Source organism: Propithecus coquereli, unplaced genomic scaffold, assembly GCF_000956105.1.
Source record: "Propithecus coquereli isolate 6110/MARCELLA unplaced genomic scaffold, Pcoq_1.0 Scaffold10, whole genome shotgun sequence".
Lineage (NCBI taxonomy): Eukaryota > Metazoa > Chordata > Mammalia > Primates > Indriidae > Propithecus > Propithecus coquereli.
In genome coordinates this window covers 19355532-19380862 of record NW_012133858.1, presented here as the reverse complement: position 1 = coordinate 19380862, position 25331 = coordinate 19355532, and the positions used below count along the sequence as shown (strand labels likewise).

General features: G+C 53.8%; 3 protein-coding genes across 5 annotated transcripts in view; 2 read left to right on the top strand and 1 right to left on the bottom strand.

Annotated features, from left to right (window-relative positions):
• Positions 1-4504: 4504 nt before the first annotated feature.
• VWA5B2 (von Willebrand factor A domain containing 5B2) lies at positions 4505-16033 on the top strand. Its single transcript, XM_012640696.1, has 19 exons — positions 4505-4643; positions 4729-4899; positions 7132-7351; positions 7532-7689; positions 8208-8339; positions 8573-8697; positions 9060-9215; positions 9741-9851; positions 9930-10138; positions 10225-10336; positions 10801-10986; positions 12278-12449; positions 12533-12846; positions 13356-13545; positions 13640-13993; positions 14779-14916; positions 15012-15095; positions 15175-15398; positions 15485-16033. The coding sequence occupies exons 1-19, from the start codon at positions 4505-4507 to the stop codon at positions 16031-16033; spliced, it is 3744 nt and encodes a 1247-aa protein (XP_012496150.1).
• A 332-nt stretch (positions 16034-16365) lies between these two features.
• Positions 16366-21950, bottom strand: ALG3 (ALG3, alpha-1,3- mannosyltransferase). Of its 2 annotated transcripts, none has more exons than XM_012640675.1 (9): positions 21706-21950; positions 19519-19618; positions 19277-19424; positions 19007-19167; positions 18432-18552; positions 17798-18003; positions 17596-17672; positions 16870-17014; positions 16366-16707 (listed from the first exon to the last, which is right to left on the bottom strand). In XM_012640675.1, exons 1-9 carry the CDS (start codon positions 21899-21901, stop codon positions 16545-16547), a joined length of 1317 nt encoding a protein of 438 aa, XP_012496129.1. In that variant the 5' UTR covers positions 21902-21950; the 3' UTR covers positions 16366-16544. The 2 variants fall into 2 exon arrangements, with proteins under 2 accessions (XP_012496129.1, XP_012496137.1); XM_012640683.1 differs by having other exon boundaries at positions 21743-21926.
• A 678-nt stretch (positions 21951-22628) lies between these two features.
• The window catches only part of ECE2 (endothelin converting enzyme 2), a 34942-nt gene continuing 32239 nt past the window's right edge, over positions 22629-25331 (top strand). For both annotated transcript variants that reach the window (XM_012642114.1, XM_012642140.1), the window contains exon 1: positions 22629-22864. In XM_012642114.1, coding sequence (XP_012497568.1) covers positions 22669-22864 — 196 coding nt within the window. In that variant the 5' untranslated portion in view covers positions 22629-22668. The remainder of the gene's footprint in view (positions 22865-25331) is intronic.

The following is a 25331-nucleotide window of genomic DNA, read 5'->3' as shown; positions in this document are numbered from 1 at the left end:
AGAAACCAGGCCGGGCAGGGTGGCTCACGCCTGTAATCCTAGCACTCTGGGAGGCCGAGGCGGGTGGATCGCTCAAGGTCAGGAGTTTGAGACCAGCCTGAGCAAGAGCGAGACCCCGTCTCTACTAAAAATAAAAAGAAATTATCTGGACAACTAAAAATTTATATATAGAAAAAATGAGCTGGGCATGGTGGCACATGCCTGTAGTCCCAGCTGCTCAGGAGGCCGAGGCAGGAGGATGGCTTGAGCCCAGGAGTTTGAGGTTGTTGTGAGCTAGGCTGGTGCCATGGCACTCTAGCCCAGGCAAGAGAGTGAGATTCTGTCTCAAAAAAAAAAAAAAGAGAGAGAGAGAAAACAAATACTGTACACACTTATTTATACTTTCCTTAGTCCCTCTGGCTTTCTCAACTTTTTTTTGGTGTGGTAGAGATGGAGTCTCACTATGTTGCCCAGGCTGGTCTCAAACTCCTGGCCTCAAGGCAATCCTCCCACCTTGGCCTCCCAAAGTGCTGGGGTTTTTGGTGTGAGCCACCAAATCCAGCTTCTCTCTTTTGACAAGCTGATTTCTCTGCCTGAAACACCTTCCCCTTCACTGCTTAATTCCCGTTTGGGACTCAGCTTAAACACCCTCCCACAGGTTAGGTGACCTTCCAAAAAGCTCCCTGTTAAAAGCTTTTATACCATCCAATTACTCTTTTTTAATGCACTTATCTCATTCTCCTGTAACTGCTTATCTGTCTGCCCTTTTCTTTCAAGTGTGAGCCTCTTTTGGCACAGGCTACCTCTTTTCTGCTCCATATCCCCCACCCCCTCCCCTGTGCTTGGCACAGAGCAGACCACTCAAGCCCCAAGCCATCCCTCAGCCCTTCCTCGGATTTCCTCCGCCTCCTAGAACCTGGCTTCTGGGCCCTCCGGGGCTATGCTGTCCCCTTCTGCCCTTGGCTGCCATGCTGCCATCCCACCACCAGAGTGCCTTCCAGCTGGGCTTCAGAGACCCTTCTTGCTCTCCCACCCTAGCCCAGGTGCCAGGCAGCCAGCACTGGCTGCCCTCTTCCTGCATGCTGCTCTACCCCTCTTGTGGAGTTGCTAAGACAGCCTTTCTAGCAGGATCTTGGGGCTGCTCCAGCTTCCCAGTGTCAACAGAAAAAAAGACTAAACTCTGTAAAATAATTTTAAAGAGATTTACTCTGAGCCAAATTTGAGGACCATGACCCGGAGCCAAGCCCAAGAGGCCTTGAGCAGTCGACTCGCTGAGGTTGGGTTACAGTTTGCTTTTATACATTTCAGGGAGGCAGGGGTTACAGGTAAAGTCATAAATCAATACGTGGAAGGCATAGATTGGTTTGGCCCAAAAAGGTGGGCCATCTTGAAGCGGGGGGGGGGGCCTACAGGTTATAGGTGGGTTTCAAGATTCTTTGGCTTGTAATTGGTTAAAGACATGAAGCTTTGTCTAAAGGCTTGGAATGTTTTAATATAAGGAGCTGTTTATCAGAGATAAGCTGTGGGACATGGATTTGTTCTGTAAATTGAGGGCCTGTTATAAAGGATGTCCCTAAGAAGGGAGTGGGGCGTGATAAGGCATGTCTGACCTCCTTCCTCCTGGCAGGCAATTTAGTTTTAGGATATTCCTTTGGCCACGAGGGGGTCCATTTAGTAAGCCGGTGGGGTGGGGGGGGCGGTGAGTCTTAAAATTTCATTTTAGTTCACACCAGTAAAGTTTGGCTTCTTCCAATGTGTGTGTCTGGTCTCTGATAGGGACACTATCTTCTCCGGAGACCCTCTTACTTCCAAGCTCTCCTTAGGACCAAAGACAAGGATGTCTTTTTCCATTTCCATGTGTCTGAGTCCTCCTAATGATGGTTCCTGTAGCTTCACATTTGGCCTGAGGGCCACACGTACCTCTTGTTTAATTTGCAGAAGGGGCAGAGCACAAGGCACCTATGGGGAGGTGGCCACTGCCTGGGCCTTTGTGGAGCCCTCAGGGCCAAGGCTGGTGCTGCCCAGGGACCTGGATCACCTGGAGGGACCACCAGCCCATCTACTGTTTCTTCCCAGGCCTGTAAGAGGGACCCTCGTTCTGAATGGGGCTGAGATCGGACTTAACAGAAAAAGGAGGAGAGGGGTCAATGGAATCATGGCCCAGACACTATGGAAATAACAGGGCTGAGACCCAGCTGGAGCTCCCTGTGGGCTGGAGCAGTGTGACTGTGTCTGTGCTTCCTGTATTGTCCTTCTGCATTCCCACCCATGAAGTTCCCTGGGAGCAGGCCAAGCTCTCTCTGTCGTGCTAAGTGGTTTGAGCAAAGGAGAGGGTTGGTGTTGAGGACTCAGATGCTCAAGGAGGCATTTGGTGATGGTGATTGGAATCAGAAGGATTGACTTAATAGGGACCAGTGAGAACCCTGGGTATGGCTTGAAAGCCCACTCCCTACTGACTGCCCTGACTCCTGGCTCTCCTCAAGCTCTTTTTGCAGAATGTGACTGTGGCATGGGTAAGAAAGCTTGCATGGGCGACCCACAAACATGGTCACCTCCCCTCACTTCCCCAGGACTCCGAGACTCTCCCTCAGGGGTCCTGGGAGAGGTTTTACAAACTTCCTAATCTTTTGCAGCACCACACTGTCAAGCACATGAAAAATCTGCCAATAATAAGGGACCTGTTTTACAAACAGGGATGTTTTCTCCTGAGGCCCTGCAGTGATGTGTGCGCGTGGGCGTGTGTGGGGTCACTTCTATGGCAGGGTAGTCTGCAGCCAGGAGAAGGCTCTTCAGGCTGGAAGGCTTCACTCCCAAGGCCCGAGGCAATTGAAGGGACCAGGCGGTGGTGGCCTGAGGGAGCCATCCTGCACACCCTCCCACCCCCAGCAAAAGTGGGGAGATGGCACTGCAGTGATGGCAAGGTAGGCTGTTTCCGAGCAGGGGGAAGTCGCTGCAGTGATGGGGAATCCTTGCTTGGTCACTGAAGTGACTGCACGAACTAAGGCAACCTGCAGGGATGGGGGAGGTTTTCTGCAGTAATGAAGGATCACCTTGCAAAGGAAAGGGGCTGGCTTCTTGAGGAAAAAGTCCTACGGTGACGGGGCGCGGGGGTTCGCTGCAGTGAGGAGGGAGGGTCACCGCAGTGATGGGAAGCCTACCCAGGGCGGGGGCTGGGCTGGGCTGGGTACGGTGATAACGGGATAGCTGGGGTCGCTGCAATGCTAGGGGGTTGCAGACTGAGCGGCTCTGCTGCACTTGCAGGATGCCTCACTTCCTGAAGAATGAAAAGGGTGGGACCTCGGAGGCTTCGTCCCGCACTGTTGGCGGACTGTGCAGCGGCGGGGACAGGGTCCCTGCACTGCAGTGCCCTGTCTGGCTCTGGCGGCGGGGCTGGCGAGGAGGCGGTACCTCAACTGCAGGAGGCGGGAGCGACAGCCCAGCCGCAGCAGCGGGCGGGGCCGAGGCGGGCGGGAGGGGCGGCCTCTCCGAGCGGGGGCGGGACCACCACTGCCCGGGCCGGCGCCCCTGCGGGGACTCAGAGCCGCCGCAGCTGTAATCAGGAGCTGGCGCCCCGCGAGTGCCGGGACCCAGTGCAGCGCAGGGCGCAGAGGCGGCACCACCCACCCTGGTCCAGTCGCGGCGCCCAGAACTCCGCCGAGGACGCGAGGGTGAGGCTGACCCTGCCGGGAGGGAGGGGGCGACCCCAAGACCCAGTCCGCAGCATCCCCTGTGGGGGCAGTGGCGACTGCAGCCGCCCGCTACTCCCAGATCAATTCTGCCAGGGTGGGGAGAGGTGCCTAGGACAGATCCCATGGAGTCCCCCTGCCCCGACACCTCTCCAGGTCTTGCCTCCGAAAGACCCCCCTCTTTTCGCTTCCCTCTCTCATTTTTCCCACCCCTACCCCCTCCACTCCAGCCCGCTCCCTAGTCGGATGAGGCACCAGAGAAAGACTGGCCCTTTCGGCCTCCCCATCCCGCCCCGCCCCTGCTGTCCCTTGCTGGGCTGGGGGCACCAGGGAGGATGCTGGCCCTTTAAACCTTTGCTCCCCACCCAGAGCATCCTCCATCTCTGCACCCGCGCTACTTCCGACAGCTGGCAGCCGCGGGGAGCCCCGGGGGGCCGGCAGGTACGGGGGTGGAGGTGAGGCCCGGGAGCGGGTGATGGAACAGCTGTGACCGCCCCCCCACCCCACAGAGGCGCGGGCAGCGGGACTGCCGGGCGCCCCCAGCGCCAGTTAATCATTAACCCTCCGCTCCCCGGGTCCCCGCGCTGCCGGGAGCTGCGCTCCGCCCGGCTCCCCAGGTAACCAGCGAGGATGCCATCTCGCCATGCCCCCGCCTCGCCTTTTCTTATCTACCCCCGCCACCTGTCGGCCTGGCAGGAGCCCCCGCTCAGTCTTGCGCCCCCTGCAGGCCCGCGTCCGGGTGCCTGGGTTAGGCTGTCGCGCTGGCTTTCAGGGGCGCGGGGTGGGGCGCCCCGGACTCACCCTGCGCACCGCACCCTCAGGGCCGGCCTCCCGGCACCATGCCCGGCCTGTACTGCCCCTCCAGCTGGACGCCGCTGCCCCTCACGGACTCCTGGGTCCGGGCCTGCGCCAACGGACCCTGCCTCAGCCTGCGGGCCCGGCTCACCTACCACAACCCGCAGCCGCAGCCGGTGGACGGTGAGGCCGGGGCGGGCGCGCCGGGTGGTGGGGAGCGGGTGCCGGGAGGGATGCGACGCCGCCTCCTGCCCGCCCCTCCCTGCAGGCGTGTTCGTGTACCCGCTGGCCGAGGCCGAGGTGGTATCGGGCTTCGAGGCCGAGGCGGCCGGACAGCGCGTCTCCTTCCAGCTGCAGAGCCGGCGGCGCTCGCAGGCCGCCTGCTGCCGCGCGCTGGGCCCCGGGTTGGGGGCCGCCACGCCCCGTCGCTGCGCGCAGGGTGAGTCCTGCGTCCGCACCGCGCCCTCCGAAATCCAGCCAGGTTCCTGCACCCGCTCTGCGTCCCGCCCCTCCCCCTTCCTCCAGGCTCTGATTTTTTCATTCATTGATTCATCCCTTTATTCAACAGTCATGGACTGGGCACCTGACCTGCGCCAGGTGCTGGGAGAATATGGCTCAGGCCTGGCCCAAGGTTCACAGCCAGGGAGACAGACACAGCGGGCAGCATAAGGCTTGCTGGGGTACCAAGGCCCTTACCTCCCAGGGGATCATAGTTCCCCCCTTGTACTGCAAACGGAGCACCCTCCCAGACACCCACCTCCAGCCCCTTACGTTTTAGGCTACAAACCTTCCCAGCCTGGCCCCGTGTGAATGTGCCAGCTCCTGGATCAAGTAGGAACTCCTTTGCCCAGCAGCCAAGGCCCTCACTCCCCACTCTCACCCCGCTCCGTCCCTCTGCCCTCCCCCATACCACTGGCCGGCACCGTTACACTTCCCGGCTCTATCTTCCCGTCTTCTAGTGACCAAATTTGTACTTGTCCTTTAAAATCCATTCACATGTCACTCCTTGGGAAACCGTCCCTGACTCTCCACAAGCAATGAGTGCACCGTTTCCTTGCTCCTAGCCTTTTGTGCCACCTCCTTATAGCACTTACCAGGGGAGTAACTGTCACAGGTCTGCATGTCTGTCTCCTCTGGACCATTAGCTCCTGAGCTTAGGACTGGGTTTTGGTCATCTCTAAGTCCCAGCATCTCACACAGAACCTGGCACAAAGGGGCCCAGTAAGTGCTGGGGGGAGGGGATGGAAGCCCAGCCCTGTGCTAGATTCTGTGGCTTTCACTTCATTCTTTCCATTTATTCACTCACACGTTCATTTGATTCCTTCCCATGGGATTTGCCATCTGGGGAAAAAGAGGGAAAGAATCCAGCGATATTGAGAGTTGGTATAAGCCCAGCAGTGGTTAGAGGCCAGAGTGAGCTATGGGCTAGGCCCCAGGAATGTTCCAGAAGGAGGTGGAGCCAGCATTTGACTGAAAGCAAGAGTAGGACTTGGTTTAGTGGAGAGTAGGGGCAATGGTATAAACAAAGGTTTGGAAGTAGGTTATACTGGGTAACGGTAATAAAACACCTCATGTTTACAGTGACTTACAGTTTACAGTCACTGATATCATCTCATTTGAATCCTGAGTGGTATGTAATGCAAGCGTTGCTCCTGTTCCCCCTTTTATGGCGGGTGAAAATAATAGCAACAGTCATTACGTATATGTTTGGTGCTTTGTATACATTATCTCATTTGTTCCTCACCACAATCTTTGAGATATAGTTATCATGATCCCCATTTTATGGATGAAGAAACTGAGGCTCCTCAGAACGAGGGAGTTATCAAAGGACACATTAGAAGTCATAGAGCTGACACTCAAAACCTGCTGTGCTCTCTCCACTGTTTCAGCTGGATGGGAGGGAAGCCCCTTTTTTCCCCCTTCCTTGCCTCCCTTCTTTCCTGTCCTTCCAACTCTTTCTTCCCCTCATTTATTCAGCAAGTATTTCTCGAAAGGAGGATCAAATTGTTATTGTGGGGAAGTGAGGTAAAGTAGGGCTGTAAAGGTGGGCTGGGGCCAGACCAACACACCTGGCCATTATTCCTTTGGCAGCAGTGGTGACTGCCACAGCTCTGCCAGTCTGCAAATAAACCTACGATCTAAATAAAATGGTGTGCTTGGCATGCAAATGCAGCCTTATGTCCTCTAGCCTGTGTGCAAGCAGGGTACTGCTGCTAAGCTCCTCTCAGGTAGAAAACTCTGGAGCCACCCTAGTGGGCAGTGGGGAGCCCCTAATGGTGCATCAGCAGGAGATTTATGAGCAGAGTGGGTCCAAGGCCACAGGGAGATGTCCGTCCACTAGGGATGGTGCCCAAGGTTTGAATGGGCAGAGGCAGGCAGGGGAAGAGGGGCATAGGCTATGGGTCCCCGGGACCCTTGGAGTAGACATGTCCCCTTCTCCCCACCCCTCCCTTGCCAGATGACAGCCAGATCCTTCCACCATCAACCTGCCTCTGCTACCATCATTCATTTCATGCCTCCATCCTGCATCGCCAGCACATTAGCCCAGCATCCCATCAGTCATGCAAAGTACCCCTTGCCCAGGCTCCCTGACTCGGTGCCTGCTCCCTTTTATCTTCCCCCACCTCCTCTGCTTCCAGCTCCCTCTGACCCCTCTTCTCACTCATCATAGGTCATCTTGTCTTGGATCTGGCCCAGGCCCGGTCCACGCTGGTGCTGCCCACAGGCCTTATCGCCGCAGCTGGCACCATGACAGTGACCCTGCACAGCAGCCGGGAGCTGCCCTCAAGGCCTGACGGGGTGCTGCATGTGGCCCTGCCCACTGTGCTCACCCCGCTCGCCCTGCCAGGCCCACCAGGGCCCCCCAGGCCTCCGGGGCTCTGTGACGACAGGTTGGGCCTATGGTGATTCTCTTCGTCCCTCCCTCGGCTTCTCTGGGTCTAGTGCGGGTGAGGGGGCTTTGGCAGGGTACCCCAGGGGATGGGCAGGGTGAGGAAGGGCTGGGGCCAGTAAGCCAGAGGGGCTAGGGGCCTTCAGACTGGCCCAGTGACCTTCCTCATGCTCCCTTCCAGCCCCACCAGCTGCTTTGGGGTGGGCAGCCCTCAGGAGGAAGGGGTGCCCTGGGAGGAGCCGGCTGCCCCTCTGGACGTGTTCTCGGGTCCTGCCCGCTGCCCTGCCCCATATACCTTCTCCTTCGAGATGCTGGTGACTGGGCCATGCCTGCTGGCAGGTGGGTGCATCTGGCCTGACTCGACCTCTTTTCAGATGCCTGTTCCTCCCATTGTAGCTGACCGGGAAATAATCAAGACTCAGGGATGGGAGAAACATAGGACAAAAAATCAGTGACCTAAGCCTTAGGAACCTCCAGGGTAATGGTGGAAGCATCCCCTGGCTGCCTCTACCCAACACACACACCCCCACCCTATTTTATCAAGGTAATTTATTTATATCCCATCCCACCCACCAGTGGGAGAACAGATCAAGTGATGAAGTGGATTCTCCTTGTGCAAGAGGTTGGGGGTGGGGGGATGCTAAGTCAGCAACTGGTTGATGTGTAACTCTTTGACCAGCCAGAACAGAGCTGGGAATCCACTTCCCAGCCCATGAAAGCAGGCAAATCCTCCCTTGTCCATCTGAGCCTATAGAGCAGACTCAGAACACTCAGCCCACAATACTGTGATGTTTGTGCTCTTGGTACTGGCTTGGGGTGATGGTCGCATCACCCCTTCCTGCCTCTATGTCCCTCAGGCCTGGAGAGCCCCTCTCATGTCCTGCGGGCAGATGCCCCCCCACATGCCAGCTCTGCGGCAACCATCTGTGTCACACTGGCAGAGGGCCACCGCTGTGATCGGGCCTTGGAGATCCTGCTGCACCCCAGTGGTGAGCCACTGGGACACAGAGTGGGCCAACTCTGGCCTGCTTCCGAACAACCTGGGCAGCATTTTTCAAGTACAGATGTCTGGGCCCCAAACCAGGGGGTCGAGTCATCTGTGAGGGTGAGGCCCATGGTGCAGGAAGGCTGGACCTGCAGGCTCCTTCCAGGACAGTGGGACTACACAGTTGGGGTCCAGAAGCAGGGACTTCCCTGACGGAGTTGTGTCATCTCCTCTCAGAGCCACATCAGCCACACCTGATGCTGGAAGCGGGCAGCCTGAGCTCAGAAGAATACGAGGCCCAGGTGAGGGCCCGCCGTGATTTCCAGAGGCTGCAGCGCAGGGACAGTGATGGGGACCGGCAGGTATGGCTGCAAGGGCTCTTGGCCTCACTGCTGGTTGCATTTGTGCATGAGGAGCAGGAAAGCAGGCTCACGTTGGGATGGGGGCCTCGTTCCCTAGAAAGACCTCTCAATAGCTGCCACCCACCTTCACAGAGGGCAGATGAGGGTCTCTCTGAGATATGTCCCAGGGGATGGAAGCTAGATCTGACATAGGTAGAGGACAGCCACCTGCCTCTGCCCCTGCCTTTATTCAGATTACTACAAAAAGATGTCCCCTCTGGGTAGATCAGATAGAAAAAGTCCCCTGGTCCAGGTCCCACTGGCCACCCTGGACAAAGTAGTGGTAAGCCTTGCTCAGGTTGACTCAGGGCTCCCATGCTCAGATGTGGTTCCTGAAGAGACGCTTCCACAAGGACATCATGCTGAACCCTGTGCTGATGCTGAGCTTCTGCCCAGACCTGAGCTCCAGGCCTGGACACCTGGGCATGGCTACTCGGGAGCTCCTCTTCCTGTTGGATGGCAGCAGTGCAGCACACAAGGCCTGTGGGGGCATGGCATGGGCAGGCCGGGGCTTGGGTGGGGCAGTGGGTCAGAGGTGGGCCAGGGGAAGCCTCTTGAAACTAGGAGTCACCTTGTTGCTTCAAACACCATCTTCCATCTTCCCATCTTCCATCTTCCAAACCAGACAGCATCTCCTCAGGGGGATTCTATTAGAGAGCAGCCCTGCCCCAACCCCCAACCCCACACATATACACACTCTCAGGTCTCTCTTTCTCATAAACACCCATACATGTATCTCTCTCAGATGCCAAGAGTCTCTCTCATACATAGAGTCACACTCAGAGAGACATGAGTTTCACATATACCTCCAGAGTCCCCTATAAAAAAAAAGGTCTCCTGCACACATTGAGGGTCTCACTCTACACACACTGGGCCTCTCCCACGTTACCCCATCCAGCCCCCATTCTGATCATGGCCTGGAGAAGGTGAGCAGTGCTGGCTACACTTGCTCCCTGACAGTGCCTGGGGGGCCTGCCTCACACTACCCTCCCTGCCCTCCCCAGGATGCCATCGTTTTAGCTGTGAAGTCTCTCCCACCCCAGACGCTCATCAACCTGGCCATGTTTGGGATGTCAGTGCAACCGCTCTTTCCAGAGAGCCGGCCTTGCAGTGATGTGAGTGTGGTCCGGGGATTTGGGGGCCTCATGGAGATGTTTCAGCCCAGCATGGTCCAGCCCATGCCTTCTCTCCAGGACACTGTGCAGCTGATCTGTGACAGCATTGAGACCCTGCAGGCTGTGAGTGGTCCTCCAGACGTGCTGGCTGTGCTAGACTGGGCCATGGGGCAGCCCCAGCACAGGGGCCACCCTCGGCAGCTGTTCCTGCTCACTGCTGCCTCACCCATGGCTGCCACCACTCATCAAACCCTGGAGCTCATGAGGTGGCACAGGGGGGCAGCCAGGTATGGGATGGGCAGAACCATGTGCCTAAGATTGAGCCCTGCCAAGGGACTCCTGAAGGTCACAGCTGCTTCCCTTCCCTCATTAGGTGCTTCTCATTTGGTCTGGGGCCCGCCTGCCACCAGCTGCTCCAGGGTCTGTCTGCCCTCAGCAGGGGCCAGGCCTACTTCCTGAGGCCTGGGGAGAGGCTGCAGCCCATGGTGAGCTTGAGCCCGGGCCCTGTTCCCTACACCCAGAAGTCCTTCTCCCAAGTTACACATCATGTCTGAAACAGGCCATGGGGTCCCCTGGACCCTCAGCTCTCCAATTTCTCCTCTCCCTAATATGCCAATCAGGGGCAAAGCTGTTGGTGCTGCTGTGGGGTGCTGTGGAAGGCCACCTTCCAAATCTTACTTTCAGTCTTGTCCTGGAAGTGAACCTCATCCTCACAGTCCTGCCCCATCCACATGGCAAAGCTCAGGCCAGGAGACAGACCAAGACCTGAGAACTGAGCCCACAGTCCTCTTGCTTGTTCCTGTCCCATTTCTTCTCCTGCTCCCAGCCTGACCCTGTTCCCCATTAGCCTAAGGACTGGGCACATGACATTGGGAAGGGCGACCTTCCTGCTCTGTCTGGCTGTGTCACACCTTTCTCTCCATGTCCTCCCTCTGGCTGCTCCCCACAGCTGGTGCAGGCTCTGAGGAAGGCACTGGAGCCCGCTTTGAGCGACATCTCTGTGGACTGGTTTGTGCCTGATGCTGTGGAGGCGCTGCTGACCCCCCGGGAGATCCCAGCACTCTACCCTGGGGACCAGCTGCTGGGTTACTGCTCACTCTTCAGGGTGGATGGCTTCCGGCCTCACCCACCAGGGGTAGGCCTGGGCTCGGGTGTGGTGGGTGGGCCTGGGATGGTGGAAGTCCCTGCATCTCTCCCAAACCCTTCCATTCCCTGTGCCTCTTTCTGCCAAGCTCCCCTACTATCTCCTAGGGCTCCACAAGATCACACTGGGCCCCCAAGGTGACCGCATCCTGTCTCCTTCATGGGGTCTTCCACCCAAGGTCACTAAAGCACACAGACACAGAAAACAGCACCAGCATTTGCTGTGAGTTTTTTGTCAAAACTGTTGCTCATGGCCAGGCGCGGTGGCTCACGCCTGTAATCCTAGCTCTCTGGGAGGCCGAGGCAGGCGGATTGTTTGAGCTCGGGAGTTCGAAACCAGCCTGAGCAAGAGCGAGACCCCCGTCTCCACTAAAAATTAGAAAGAAATTAATTGGACAACTAAAAATATATAGAAAAAAAATTAGCCGGGCATGGTGGCGCATGCCTGTAGTCCCAGCTACCCGGGAGGCTGAGGCAGGAGGATCGCTTGAGCCCAGGAGTTTGAGGTTGCTGTGAGCTAGGCTGACGCCACGGCACTCTAGCCCGGGCAACAGAGTGAGACTCTGTCTCAAAAAAAAAAAAACAAAAAAAACTGTTGCTCATTACTTCACAAGGTATCCTATGGAAAGCACCATGTGACATATTTCCTGTAACTCAGTGACAGAGGAGATAACATAGGTTGTAGGTGCAATTGCAAACCCCAACTCTGCCACTTACCGGCCATTTGATTAGGGCAAGTCATTTAACTTCTCAGCCCACTTCCTCGTGTGTAAATGTTTACACACGTTGCTGTGATTCGAGGTCATAACAGAAGTGCTCTTGGCAGGACCCTTGGACACTTGACACAGGAGGAGTTTGAGAAATGGTAGTTACTTTTTTAATGAAAAGCTTTACCTATCTAAAAGAGCTAAGCATGCTCCCTCCTTTTTGATCATGAGGCCTATATAATAGACTGCTTGTCTTTTGCCTGGCTACCAGGAAGCTCAGGGACAAGCTGCAAGCTCAGCTCCACAGCAGGTCTATTAGCCCTTACGGTTAACATGTTCGCTTCCTGCGTTCTTAGTACTGGTCTGTTGTTTCTGGTTTATTAGCTTTATTACCTGTTCCTGTGAGCCATCTTAAAATCCTGCTTGGAAAGAGGTAGTATATAACTACAATCAGGTTTTTTTATTTGTTTTTTAATTTTTTTTGTTTTTATTTTTTGTTTTTAACTTTTTGTTTGTTTCCCCCCAAAATCCATGTTGAAATACAATTAGTTTTTCTCACAATGTTATTCTCTCTAGGGCCAAGAGCCTGGCTGGCAGAACTTGGGTGGGTCTGTGTTCCCATCCCCAGAGGAGGTGCCGTCTGCTGTCAGCCCTAGCACGGAGCCCACTGGCACCTCGGAGCCACTGGGAACAGGCACTGTGTCAGCAGAGCTGTCCAGCCCATGGGCTGCTGGGGACTCAGAGCAGAGTGAGTGTCCGGGTATTTCAGTGTTAGAGGAGTGGGCAGTGGGAGGGACCAGGACTGGGGTCTATTCTACTGCCTCCCAGCAGGTACCGATGCTCTGACAGACCCAGTCACAGATCCTGGACCAAACCCCTCCTCTGACACAGCCATATGGCGCCGCATCTTCCAGTCCTCATACATCCGGGAGCAGTATGTGCTCACCCACTGCTCTGCCAGCCCCGAGCCAGGCCCAGGCTCCACAGGCAGCAGTGAGTCCCCAGGCTCCCAGGGCCCTGGATCCCCGGAGGGTAGTGCTCCCCCGGATCCCCCTTCTCAGCAGGGCTGCCGCAGCCTGGCCTGTGGAGAACATGCAGGCTCCCGCTCCTGCCCTCTGCCTGCATCCCTACCAGCTCCATTCAAGGTGAGATTCAGCCCACATTCATTCACCATGTATCCAGAAAATATTTACCACCTGCTGAGTGCCAGACATTGTGCAGAGTTTACTATTAAGTCTAGCTGGAGAGATAGGTAGGTAAATCTATAATGACAATACCATGTAACAACCAGTGATGAGTACAGGAACAAGGTATTATGTGGGCTCAGAGTCAGCATGACTAATTTCATCTGAGGGAATCAGGAAAGTAAAAGCCGTGTCTAATAGAATAAATTAGCCAGGCAAAGAAGGAAAAGACATAAACAAAAACATAGAGACAAGCAACAACCTCAAGTGGGAAATAGGGAGTAGAGTAAGATGACACTGGGCAGGGAGCCAGGGCCAGAGGTCCTTGTAGGCCATGAGGAGCTTGACCCTCCTAAGAGTAGTGAGCAGCCAACCAGGGTTTCAGACAAGGGGCCTGTGGCTAGCTGTATATGTATGATGGTCAGGAGCTCTGCATTCATTGACCAGCTGCACCCACATCTCACATGCAGGCAGGGGCCTTGAGTACTGAGGTGCTGGGCCGTCGGCGCAGGGTGGCTCTGGCTGGCCGAAGCCTCTCATCCCCTCCAGGCCGGGCAAACCCAGTCTCTGGCCGACCCCAGAACCCGTCTCTGGGTGCAGCACCAGATGGGCCAGGCCCCGAGCCAGGCCAACAATTGGGACAGGGCCTGGATGACTCAGGTAAGGATTGGATATGGAGCTGGTTTCCCTGACACCAAGGAGGTGAAGCCCGGAGTACTACACTGCCCTTGTCTATGCTATCTTCTTTCCCTAGGAAACCTGCTCTCCCCAGCCCCCCTGGACTGGGACATGTTGATGGAACCACCCTTCTTGTTCATGGCTATGCCCCCCAACGGGGAGTCAGCCCCTCCTGCAGTGCCACTGCCTCCCCAGGCTCCACGATGCCATGTGGTGATCCGGGCCCTGTGTGGGGAGCAGCCTATGTGCTGGGAAGTGGGTGTTGGGCTGGAGACACTGTGGGGGCCTGGGGATGGCTCACAGCCTCTGTCACCCTCTGTGAGAGAAGCTGCTTGGGACCAAGCACTCCACCGGCTGACAGCAGCCTCTGTGGTCCGAGACAATGAACAGCTGGCTCTCCGAGGAGGGGCCGAAACCACAGCTGACCACGGTGAGTTGCTAATGGGCCCACTGAGGGCCCACGGGTATGGATAGGCAGAAAGCAGCAGAGGTGTAGGTCAGTGTGTTTGATCACTCTCTATACTTCATCTTGTTCACAAAGGATCTAATGTGTCTCATCATGCTGATAAGATAAAAATTAAGCAGAGCAATGGGAAAAAGTGAAAATAAAAGGAAGCTGAGAATGAGGTTATATTAAAGATGCTCACCACGAGGTTATGTACTCTTGCAAGCATGGGACCCAAAACTGACAAGCTTCCTCGGAGCCAGCACAGAGGGAAACATGATCTTGTAATGAGTCACAGTGCTCATAACATAAAAACAAATCTTTGTCATTCAAGTAAAGACTATTAAAATTAAATAAAGTTAAAATTTCAGTTCCTCAGTTGCACTAGCCACTTTTGAAGTACTCAGTAGTCACATGTGGCTAGTGGCTACCACACTGGATCATGCAGACATAGAACATTTCCATCATCAAAGAAAGTTCTATTAGTGCTGAAATGGGTGGAGGAAAAGGTGCCAGTCAAGGCTTCCTCTGGGTGGTGTCCAGAGGGTTTCTGGGTGGCTGGGGGCCCTTACCCTGCTATGGGTTGAAGGTTCAGCCTGACCACTTCTTGTCAAAGTTGGGAGCCTGAGCTAGTTCTCGGCCTAAGAAGTCACTCTATTCTGTTCAAAAGTAGACAGAGCGAGAAGCTGTGGGGCATACTGATTTTTTCTGTGAATCCCTCTAAAGAGGCAGGTGGTGGGAGTTCAGCATGCTGCTCCTTGGTTTCACAGGCCATGCCCGGAGATGCTGGCTTCGAGCCCTTCAGACAAGCAAGGTCAGCTTCGCCCCCTCCTGCTTCACCTGCCCTGTCGCTGTAGATGCTACCACCAGGGAGGTCCTGCCCCAGGCCCTGCAGGTGGGGAGCTCAGGTAGGGGCCCTCCTCTGGTGACCTCTCAAGTGCAGCTCTCACGGCACTGGCCATCGTCCTGGACAAACCTGACCCCATCCCCTGTGCCCCTGCAGAGCCAGCTGAGCTCCCAGGCACCCCTCCCACCTCTCAGAACCAACTAGATGCAGCTTCTCTGCCCACACGTGTCCACTCTAAAGGTAATACCCGAGTGTGGGGAAGGCGAAGGGGCAGCTGGGCTTGGAGACCACCTGCTGGCACGGACTGGCTCCGCTGCAGGACTTCAGGGAGGCTCTCCAGCAGGTGCCTGGCACTCAGACCAAAATGGCAACTCCAAGACTGCTTTGGGGGACCCGGTAGCCCACACAAGAGGTCCTCACCGCCCACCCCCGCAGCCTCCCTCTAGGCTCAGTCTGGGCCGCCGTCGCAGACTCTGCAGCCCAGACCCAGGCCAGGCCTGTGACAGTAACAGTGAAGGAAGTGACCATGACTACCTGCCCTTGGTGAGGACTCGGGAGGTGGAGGGTGGCGTCGTCAGGGCCTGGGCGCTGTCTCAGCTCACTTCTCCCCCCACCTCCTCTCTCCTCAGGTGCGGCTGCAGGAGGCGCCCGGCTCCTTCCGCTTGGACGCGCCCTTCTGTGCTGCGGTGCGCATTCCGCAGGAGCGCCTGTGCCGCGCCTCGCCCTTTGCGGTGCACCGCGCCAGCCTCAGCCCCACCTCATCCTCGTCTCCCTGGGCACTTCTGGGCCCTGGTGTTGGCCAAGGCGACAGCGCCACGGCTTCCTGCAGCCCCTCCCCCAGCTCGGGCTCCGAGGGTCCAGGCCAGGTGGACAGCGGGCGGGGCTCAGACACTGAAGCCTCGGAGGGGGCGGAAGGGCTGGGTGGTACCGACCTGCGCGGCAGGTCCTGGGCCACTGCTGTGGCACTAGCCTGGCTGGAGCACCGCTGTGCTGCAGCCTTTGGTGAATGGGAACTGACAGCGGCCAAGGCTGATTGCTGGCTTCGGGCCCAGCACCTTCCCGATGGTCTTGACCTGGCCGCCCTCAAGGCCGCAGCCCGGGGGCTCTTCCTGCTGCTGCGCCACTGGGACCAGAACCTGCAGCTACACCTGCTGTGCTACAGCCCAGCAAACGTGTGACAGCTGCCTGCCGCTGCTCAGGCTGGCGCCCCATAACGTACTCAAGTCACTGCCACCCAGGGCCCGCCTCTCAGTGCTGGTAAGGGATAGGCTGGTGTCAGCCTGTCCCCACTGCTTCTTACTCCCTTTCTAGAGTCCTCTCACCCCCACAAAAAGTGCCTGCCTGTGCTCTCTCCCACTCCTCTCACACCATGTCCCCTGCCCTTCCTGCTCTAATCTGCTCCTCCCACCCCACCCAGTCCCCCTTCTCCTCCCTCCTCTGAGCTTCATGCAGCACAGTGGAAGGGGAGAGAGCCAGTTACCAAATCCTATGCAATAAAGTGCCTCTTAGGACTGTTGAGTGAGTTCTTTCTCAGCCCCATAAATGCCCCTTACAGCTTGGTCCAGGTACTAGCTTCCCCTATCTCCATGAGGGCTATACAGAGGTGGATTTGGCAAGGTTTATTTGGAAGATTACAGAGTCTGTCCCACCCAGGGACCTGAGAACAGACTGGAGGGAAAGGGGAGGATTTCAGTGGGCTTTCTTGGTATGCTGGATGCTCTTGGGGAAAGCCTGCGGACCCAACCAGAGCTGCAGCAGGATGACAGCGTGGCATACATGCAGGGCAGCAGAGCTGCAGGATGTGGATGGGTACGTATTCCAGGAGAGCTCGATGAGCCCCAGCACCAGCAACCTGGAGATGAGAAACAGGATCAAGCTTTTGTCAAGTTTCAAGGCCTGCAGCCCTTCAGCTCCTCATGCCCTAGCCACATCCCTCTAGTGTCTTCATGGTCACAGCCTTGGGATCAGGAGCTCCCAAGCCCCTCCCACTCCCCCAGGTTGACCCAGCTGGTACCTGAGCAGGTGTGTGAGCCAGCGTGTAGGCGTGGCCCACAGGAGGTAGGGCAGTGTGTGGAAATACCAGACGTAGAACTGGTAGTGAAGGGAGCGGCTGAAGCAGATGCCAATGAAGTTGGAGGTGAAGAGGGTAGAAACAATCTGTATGCGGTGGTCAAGGCCAAGGGCAGGAGCAGAAGAGGCAGGAGTTGGGGCGGTCTCAAAACAGAGGGCAAAAGTTTGTGGGTCAGATAGCCCACTAGTTCTGCCATTCTTAGATGCATGCCTTTGGGCAAGTTTTTTAACCTACCCCAACCTGTTCCTCAATCTAATATGGAGACAGTAACATCTATGGCCATAGACCTAGTGAGTCTGAATACCCCACTTACTAGCTGTGTGACCTTGGTAAGTTACTTAACCTCTTAAAGCCTTAATTTTGCCATCTATAAAATGAGGATAATAAGAGCACCTCCCTGTCTAAGCGTCTCCTGCGAGCTTTAAATGTTAGAATGTAGCCAAATCTCTTAGGACAGTACCAGGGAGAGGGTTAGCACTCATAACAGTGGACCAGTATTTAGAATTAAGAATAAAATATGCCTCAATATGTAAAGTGCTCAGCTCAGTGTCTGGTGCAGAATAAGAGCTCTATGATTGGGCTCCCCTTCCTTCCCTGAGGGCTAACTAACTAGGACCCTGTCTGCACCTGGAGAGGGCAAGACTTACCTTCCCATGATTTAAAGGATATGGTTGGGTGTAAGGGGCTGGGGTGGAAACTTCCTTTTGGAGGGATCCTTCAGCAGTGACAGGATACTTTCCCCTGTCCTGGGGAGAAGCCATTCAGACATTTATCAAGCCCTCATTGTGGGCCAAACTCTAGACTCACCTCCATGAGCTTAATATCTCCTCTGGGAAGCCCCTAAGGCCATAGCAGTGCCCCCCTTTCTCACCTGTGCCACCTGCAGATGGCAAACAACACGAGCAGGGTGAGGTGGGCAGCCAACAAGGCCAAGTGGAAAGCACGATGCAGGAAGAGGGCCTCTGGGAGGAAGCGCCAGTTCACCGTCCAGCGGAACAGAAACTGGCGGCCAAGGTCAAAGGAGCGGGATAGGTAACCAACTGGATTCTCCAGCAGGAAGGGTAGCCCCAGCATCACCTGAAGATGGGTGTGATGTCAGCAGAGCTGCCAAGGTTCACCCCGCAGGCTTAGTGCTAATCACTGAGGGGAGCAGGATGTAGACCTCAGGGATTCTTAATTCCCAACAGGAACAGTAGGAAAGCTACACACACACTCAGGCCAGGGCCTGTGGCCAAAGAAGCTGAGGAGGCAGGTAATAACAATACTTTAAGGTTTGGATTCACCAAATCATAAATGGGCAGAGCTAGAAAGGTTCTCACAGACTATCTAGTTCAGTACCCTTATTTTATAGCTAAGGAAACTAAAGCCCAGAGATAGTGGCTTCCCAGCTCAGAATCAACTCCAAAATCCTGCCTCTTGGCTTTGAGGAAGTTTCAGGGATGGAAGGAGACCAGACGAGTGGCACACCCTCTTCATTAGAAAGGGGAAGAGTAAGGTGGGGGTACCTGAAGGGCAGCACAGATGCCCAGCTTGGGCAGAGCTCCATGGAAGCCAAACTGTGTGAGGAGAAGAAACAGTAACCCAGGGGCGAAGAGTAGCACATTCATCTTCACAGAGACTGCCAGGCTGGGGTGGGCAGGGGAGAGGAAGGGTGGAGATGAGCTCCAGGGCCGTGCACACTGCCCAAAGATATACCCCCACCCCCACACCAGCAAACTCCAGGATGGGGGGTCCACACTCAGAACTGCCAGAGGCAGGGTAAGTTAGCTTGCAAGGAGACTGGAGGTAGTGGGCAGACCCCTAGTCTCTATGCCCAAACGGCGTGAGCATGTGTTGAGTATTTTGAATGTGCAATGACCAATTCTAACAAAGGATGTCGTCTAGTGGGAAGAGAGGATGGAAAGAGGGCATGTGTGGGGGTGGGAGGGCAGGACACTTTCTACAGATCCTGGACTTGCCCTGTGGGGCCTGGAGTGACCCACATTGTCTGACTACTCCCTTACTCTGTCACAGAGAACTGGGGAGAAAGAAATGCAAATCCACAAAGTAAGAGAGGAGGCCAGAAGGGAGGGGTGTTGACCTGAAACAGCAGCAGCCCCAGCTCCAGCGCTGGGCCAGCAAGAGGTTGATGCTAAGGAAGAGCAGCACCATGGCCACTGGGTCATTGAAGAGCCGCAGCACAAAGATGGAGTGGACACGGTAAGAGGCGCAGCACATGAAGAAAAAGACGAAGGGAGGTACCTGAGGGGTGGGCACAGTGAGGAACAAGGTCAGGTCAAAAAGCCTGAACCATCCCCACTCCCTAGTCATTCCAGGTTGGGGCCTTTTAATCCTGGTAGCATGGACTTACCTTGCAGGTCTGATGATAGATCAAGAAGACAAGCAGCAGGGTGGCCAGGTAGAGCACAGCAAAGATGTTCTGGGCCATGCGGATATCAGTGCCCCGACCAGTGGCATAGTATAGCCCCATAAAGATGTACACAAAACCAGCTGGGTATCTGGAAGAGAGGGAATGTGAGCCTGGGTCAGGTCACCTAGACTGGTACCCAGCGAGCCCCTGACGTCCTCCCTGAACCTCCTATCCCCACTCACACAAGTGGTCCAGTGTCACCCTGCAGTTGGGTATAGTCATAAGTGCCATTGATGACGCCCTCCACCTGGGCCATGTAGGCTTTCCAGTCGATCTCTGTGTCTGGAAGAGGACAACACAATTTGGTTACTTCTGAGTCCAGAACTTGTCTGCCTCCCTCCCCATGCCTCCAGACTATCAAAGCACAGACTTCCCAGCTCATTCCCAGGGTTTCCATTACCACCTCTTATCTAACTGCTGATCTGACATTCTCTGGGTAAACCCAGGCATTAAAACTCAACATGTCTATAATTAATCTCATGATATTTCCTTCCACTCCAAATCTGCTCCCGTTCCTGGGTTCCATGAATGGCACTATCAACCTCTAACTGTCCAGGTTGAAAACCTGGCTAAGCCCTTTAATATTTCCTTCTCTCTCATTTCCAATCCTCAGTAAATAAGTCCTGCCTATTCATCATCCTAAATATCTCTACCATTTCATCCTTTTCTGCTACTGCATACTCTCGTGTGTGTTTAACATAATCTCTAGCCTCAACAATACAAAAAATAGCCTCCTAATTAGGCTCCCAGCTTCTACTTTCACTCCACTACAATATATTTTCTACCCTGTACTAGAAAGCTTTCCCTAAAATACAAATCATAGCAGGCCTCTCTTCTTAAAATCCTTCAATGATTCCCTAAGACTCTTACAACAAAGACCAAACTCTATTATTTCCATTTCTAGAAGAGGAACCTAAGAATTAATTAGGTTACGTGACTAGCTTAAGATCAGTGAGCTAGGAAGAGTAGAGTTGGGACTGGAACTCATGTGTTCCCAAGTTCTTAACTATCATGCTATCTCCTTAACAAAGGCTTTCAAATCCCTTCATTATCTGGTCCCAATTTCTGTATCTCATCTCTCACTACTACACTGACTTGATTTCTACATTACAGCTCTAAAAAATTCTTTCATTCCTCAAAGGAATCAGGTTCTCTCTCTTTTTTAAATCTATTTTTTAATTTTTAAGAACATTACGTTTGTGGCTCTTTTTTGACTGGAGGGTTTTTTTAAAATTTTTTTTTGAAAGAGGGTCTCACTCTGTCACTCTAGCTGGAGTACAATGGCATCATCATAGCTCACTGCAACCTCAAACTCCTAGGTTCAAGTGATCCTCCTGCCTCAGCCTCCTAAGTAGCTAGGAGTACAGGCACACACCACCACACCTGGCTAATTTTTCTGTTTTTTGCAGAGATGGGGTCAGGCTGGTCTTGAACTCCTGGCCTCAAGCAATCCTCCCAGCTTGGCCTACCAAAGTGCTAGGATTACAGGCATGAGCCACCGTGCCGGGCATGACTGGAGGTTTTTCATACAGGGTCCTCTCTGCCCAGAACACTGTTTCCCCTTCCCTTTACCTTCTTTCCTCAAATAGCTAATTCCTACCTTCCAAGGGGGGGCAGGGGTCGTCTATGAAGCCTTCTTGACTCCTCAGGTCCGGCTTAAGTGCCCTCCTGTGACCTTTATAGCATCCTGTCTTACTACTGTCATAATGAATATGATGCATTGTAATTGCTTCCTAACTTATCTTTTTCCAGGCCTACATACCCAAGTCAGAAATGTGTCTCTTTTATTCACCACTGTACCTCTGGCATTTACTATAACATTAGGCATATAATAAGCACTCAATAAATGTGTTGAGTTAATCATCTTTAGCAAGAAAGCCAGGTGCTTAAGCCCAGTGTATAGAGTCAACATCGGAGAAGAGTCGCCAATAATGCCTAATGGACTCGAGTGGTCACAAAATGCCATCGTTGAGAAGGGACTTTCAAAGACCTCAGAATTGAACAGATGAGAAAATTTAGATCCAGGAAGGGAAATGACGTGTCCAAAGCCATAGAAACAAGCAGCAGCAGCAGTGCATTTAACTTGGGCCTAGGTCTTCTGACTGCCAGGCTGGTTTGCTTTCTTAGCCTTGCAGGCTGTATGTTCAGGGGAGAAGCCAATCTCTAGGGTCGCTGCCTCCATCATGGTTGGCAGGATTAAGATCCGGTCTTCTGTCGAGCAGGCTTGGGGTTCGGGTAGGGGATATGGGTCTGCAATTGATGAATTAATGAATCTGGAGTTTAGTTTTGAGTTACATTTCTGAGCTTCGGTCCGGGGGTTTGGGTCTCCCTCCCTTCCCTTCCCTCCCCTCCCCGTACGGCGCACTCACATGCCACCCTGTGAATGACCCAGAAGGTGATGCCCACCTCCGCCAGGCAGAGGCAGGCGGCCACCAGCAGCGTGTAGCGTGGCTCCCGTAGCAGTAGGCGCCGCTCTTGCCAGGCGCGCTGTAACCATTGCCGGCAGACTCCGGCAGCCTGGGCCGCGGAACCGGCCCGGCCGCGTTTCCGCAGCCCAGCCGCCATGTTGACGGTACGTCGCTCCCGTAGGCCCACCACCCCGGAAACCCGACCCTTCAACATTTTGGTTCCGCTCCCCGCGTCGGGCGTGCCAGCAGACTAAGCGCGACCCGAGTAGCCAGAGTTCTTATTTACTCTACTGAAATTGGCTTCTTCCACGTCTCCTCTGATGTACTATACGCTCCGCACGAGCAGGAACAAAGTCTTATTCCTCAGTTTATACCCAGCCCTGAGGTACACAAGCGCTAACGCAGAACAAATGTTTGCCCAGAAAAGCAACATTCCTGCTCACCTCCCACTCCCACCCCGCCAAACCCAGCATCCCATTTCGCCTGTATTGGGAATATCAGGGTTCGTGCTGTCTCTTTTGGAGAAAAAAGGCCCTGTCCGAGCCTCCCCTTAGATATTTTTGGGTACTCAAAAACGACTTGGAAAAAAATGAATCTTTCACTAATTTTCAGATTTCTTAACGGGAGGAGCAGTTCACGTTGAAAATGTACGAGACCACAGTGAAGAGCCCGAATGAGTCCCACACTGTGAATGTGGCCCTAGGAAACGAGCGGGCAGTAAGGCCGGAGGATTCAGGGTCTGGACGCTACCGTTTTCGTAGCCGGAGGACTTTTCCAAGTGCGCTTAGCAGAGGACGGAAGTTCCACGTGTTTGTGTTGGGCAACTGCAGGCGGTGGGCGGAGACAAAAGGTTCCCGCCTCCCATATCCGCCATCTGGATTGGCTAGGAAGGCTGGGTGTTCTGGCTGCCGGGTTGCTGAGAGCATGGCCTCTCCAGGGGCCACGGCTCCCCAGCCGGAGTTACCCGAGCGAAACTGCTGGTACCGAGAGGTGCAGTACTGGGATCAGCGCTACCGAGACGCAGCCGATTCTGCCCCCTACGAATGGTTCGGGGACTTCTCCTCCTTCCGTGCCCTCCTAGAGCCGGAGCTACGGCCCGAGGACCGTATTCTCGTGCTAGGTGGGTAGTCCCGGCGCTGCCCTACCCAGGTGGAGTTGCCAGGATCGGCTCCGCCTGGGCCTGGCCCCGTCCGCTTTCCTGCTGTCTACCTCTCTTAGAGGACGCCCGAGTCCGGAGCCAAGATCCGATACCTTCAGAATCCTGGCTGTATTTAGCTAGGGCAAACACGAGTTAGAGATTGTCGGTCCGCGGGCCCTCGGGAGGCAGCCTCGGGCACCGGAGAACTCGGAGGACCTAGTTTAAAGTCCCAGCGCTAATTGACTGTATAACTTAGAACAGGCTATGAACCTGTTCTGAGCTTCAGATTCAGTTCTAGAAATGGGACTGCAAGTTCAAGTCGGATAAGGCATGTGCAGGCCCCTCGAGCACAATGCTTAGAGCTTTTCTTTTGGTCCCATGGGTACTGGGACCGACAGAGAGAGTCACCTTGGACAGTTATCGTCTCACCACTCTCAGACCCCTAACTGAAACTTAGTCCTATGCCTCTTGTGAAGTGAGGGTGAGTAAAGCGCCCTCTGAGGTCGGAGGGGAGATAGCAGCCGAGATCTGCGCGACTCCGCAAAGGGAAGTGGTGAGACGCAACGTGGGTCTCTAAGTCCAAATGCCTTCTTGGGGTTTTCTACCACTGTGTGAGCCTTGAAGGCTCTAGTGAAGTTTGAATGAGTAACAGGTTTCCTTCCAGTTATAGTTTTTATTTTTGCTCTTTGTAAAAGCCTTTATATGTTTAAGTGAAGTATTTAATAAATATAAAAGACATCTATAATACAGTGTATATATAAGGTATAAATAACAAGTCGAATGTGTGTGTCTATTCTGCTTAGTTTGAGAAATAGCACATGACTAGGACTAAAAAGGAAGTGTAACTTGGTGGTTAAGAACTTGAACTCTGGACCCGGCGTGGTGGCTCACGCCTGTAATCCTAGCACTCTAGGAGGCTGAGGCCGGAGGATTGCTTGAGCTCAGGAGTTCAAGACCAGCCTGAGCAAAAGCGAGACTCCATCTCTACAAGAATTAGAAAAAATTAGCCAGGCGTGGTGGCGCACACCTGTAGTCCCAGCTACTCGGGAGGCTGAGGCAAGAGGATCGCTTGAGCCCAGGATTTGGAGTGATAGTGAGCAATGATGAGGCCACTGCACTCTAGCCGGGGGACAGTATATCCCCCGGCTGTATACTGTGACAGTATACAGTCACAGTGTGTGACTGTATATCACACACAAAAAAATCTGAACTCGGGAGGCAGCTAATTATATTGGAATCTTGGCTCAGCTTATACTGGCTGTGTAATCCTGGACAAAATAGGTAAATTTCTGTGCCTCCATTTTCTCAGCCTTAAAGAAATAAGACGACTTGTTTATTGAGTTTTAGGATGATTGAACGAGTGTGAAAGATAACCTAGAAAAATGCCTGGCAAAATGAAAATTACATTCAAAAATTTCTGTGTGGTCCTCCCTAAATCTGTTCCCCCCACAGGTAAACACTTTCTTTAACATTGTCATGTTAAACCATTGCATTCATTTATAGATTTACCATAGATGTATGTTTTTCAAGCTTTAGTGTGTATGAAAATCACCTGGAAAACTCAACCCCACCCTGAAATTATAATTCTAGGAGTGGTCTAAGGTGAGCCCCAGGAATCTATATTTTCAATAAACTCTACAGCTGATTTTTATGCTGGTGATTGTCAGAGTAATACCATCTTAAATTCTGCTTGACTGGGAGGTATCCTTTTCTGGATAGGAGAGGTGAAACTTCTAAAAATCAAAAGAGAAAACTTTCTAGGCATGATCCTCAAGATCTAAGAACAGGACCTACAACTTGAGTACCTTATGTTACTTCCCACCTCGACAAACATAAGTTGAGCACTTGGTAAGTGCCAGGAAATGTGATGGGCCCTTTCTAACTTACTCAAGTCTTATGACATCCCCTAAAGATGAGTCATAAGTATTAAGAGACTTACTCTAGATTATAGGTCTGTAAACTTTTTCTGAAAATGGCCAAATAGTAAATATTTGGGGCTTTGCAGGCTATACAGTCCCTCTCACAACTACTCAGTTCTGCTGTTGTAGTGGAAAGGCAGCTACAGATAATACAAAAGTGAATGAGAATAGCTATGTTTCAATAAAACTTTATTTACAAAAACAAGTGCCAAGCTAAATTTTGGCAACACTTGCTGTAGGTCATTTTCTTAGGTCAGGTGACCCAGAAGCAAATCCTTAAGATGAGGATTCATGTGTAAGTCATTTGTTAGGAAAGTGCTCCCAGGAGACTTGGTAAGAGATTAGGGTAACAGGGAAAGGGAAGACGCCAAGCAAGATTGTGATCTCAGGCAAAAGTTTCCCTGAGGATATTTTCAGCCTAAAAAGTCACACATGCAAACCATTAGAAGCAAACACACACCAAAACTGGGACATACAAAATTGGTAAAAGGACTCCGAGGGGATCTGGTTAGAGCACCAACAGTGTCCAC

What these genes read in the sequence shown, in the direction of transcription:
- ALG3 (XM_012640675.1), bottom strand. Translation starts at nt 21,901, where the DNA reads ATGGCGGCTGGGCTGCGGAAACGCGGCCGGGCCGGTTCCGCGGCCCAG. An exon ending in GCATCTGTGCTGCCCTTCAG is followed by an intron (nt 18,004 to 18,431) that starts GTACCCCCACCT and finishes ACCCATCTTCAG; the next exon opens with GTGATGCTGGGGCTACCCTT. An exon ending in TGGCTCACACACCTGCTCAG is followed by an intron (nt 16,708 to 16,869) that starts GTACCAGCTGGG and finishes TCTCATCTCCAG; the next exon opens with GTTGCTGGTGCTGGGGCTCA.
- VWA5B2 (XM_012640696.1), top strand. Translation starts at nt 4,505, where the DNA reads ATGCCCGGCCTGTACTGCCCCTCCAGCTGGACGCCGCTGCCCCTCACG. An exon ending in CCCTACCAGCTCCATTCAAG is followed by an intron (nt 12,847 to 13,355) that starts GTGAGATTCAGC and finishes TCTCACATGCAG; the next exon opens with GCAGGGGCCTTGAGTACTGA. An exon ending in ACCATGACTACCTGCCCTTG is followed by an intron (nt 15,399 to 15,484) that starts GTGAGGACTCGG and finishes CTCTCTCCTCAG; the next exon opens with GTGCGGCTGCAGGAGGCGCC.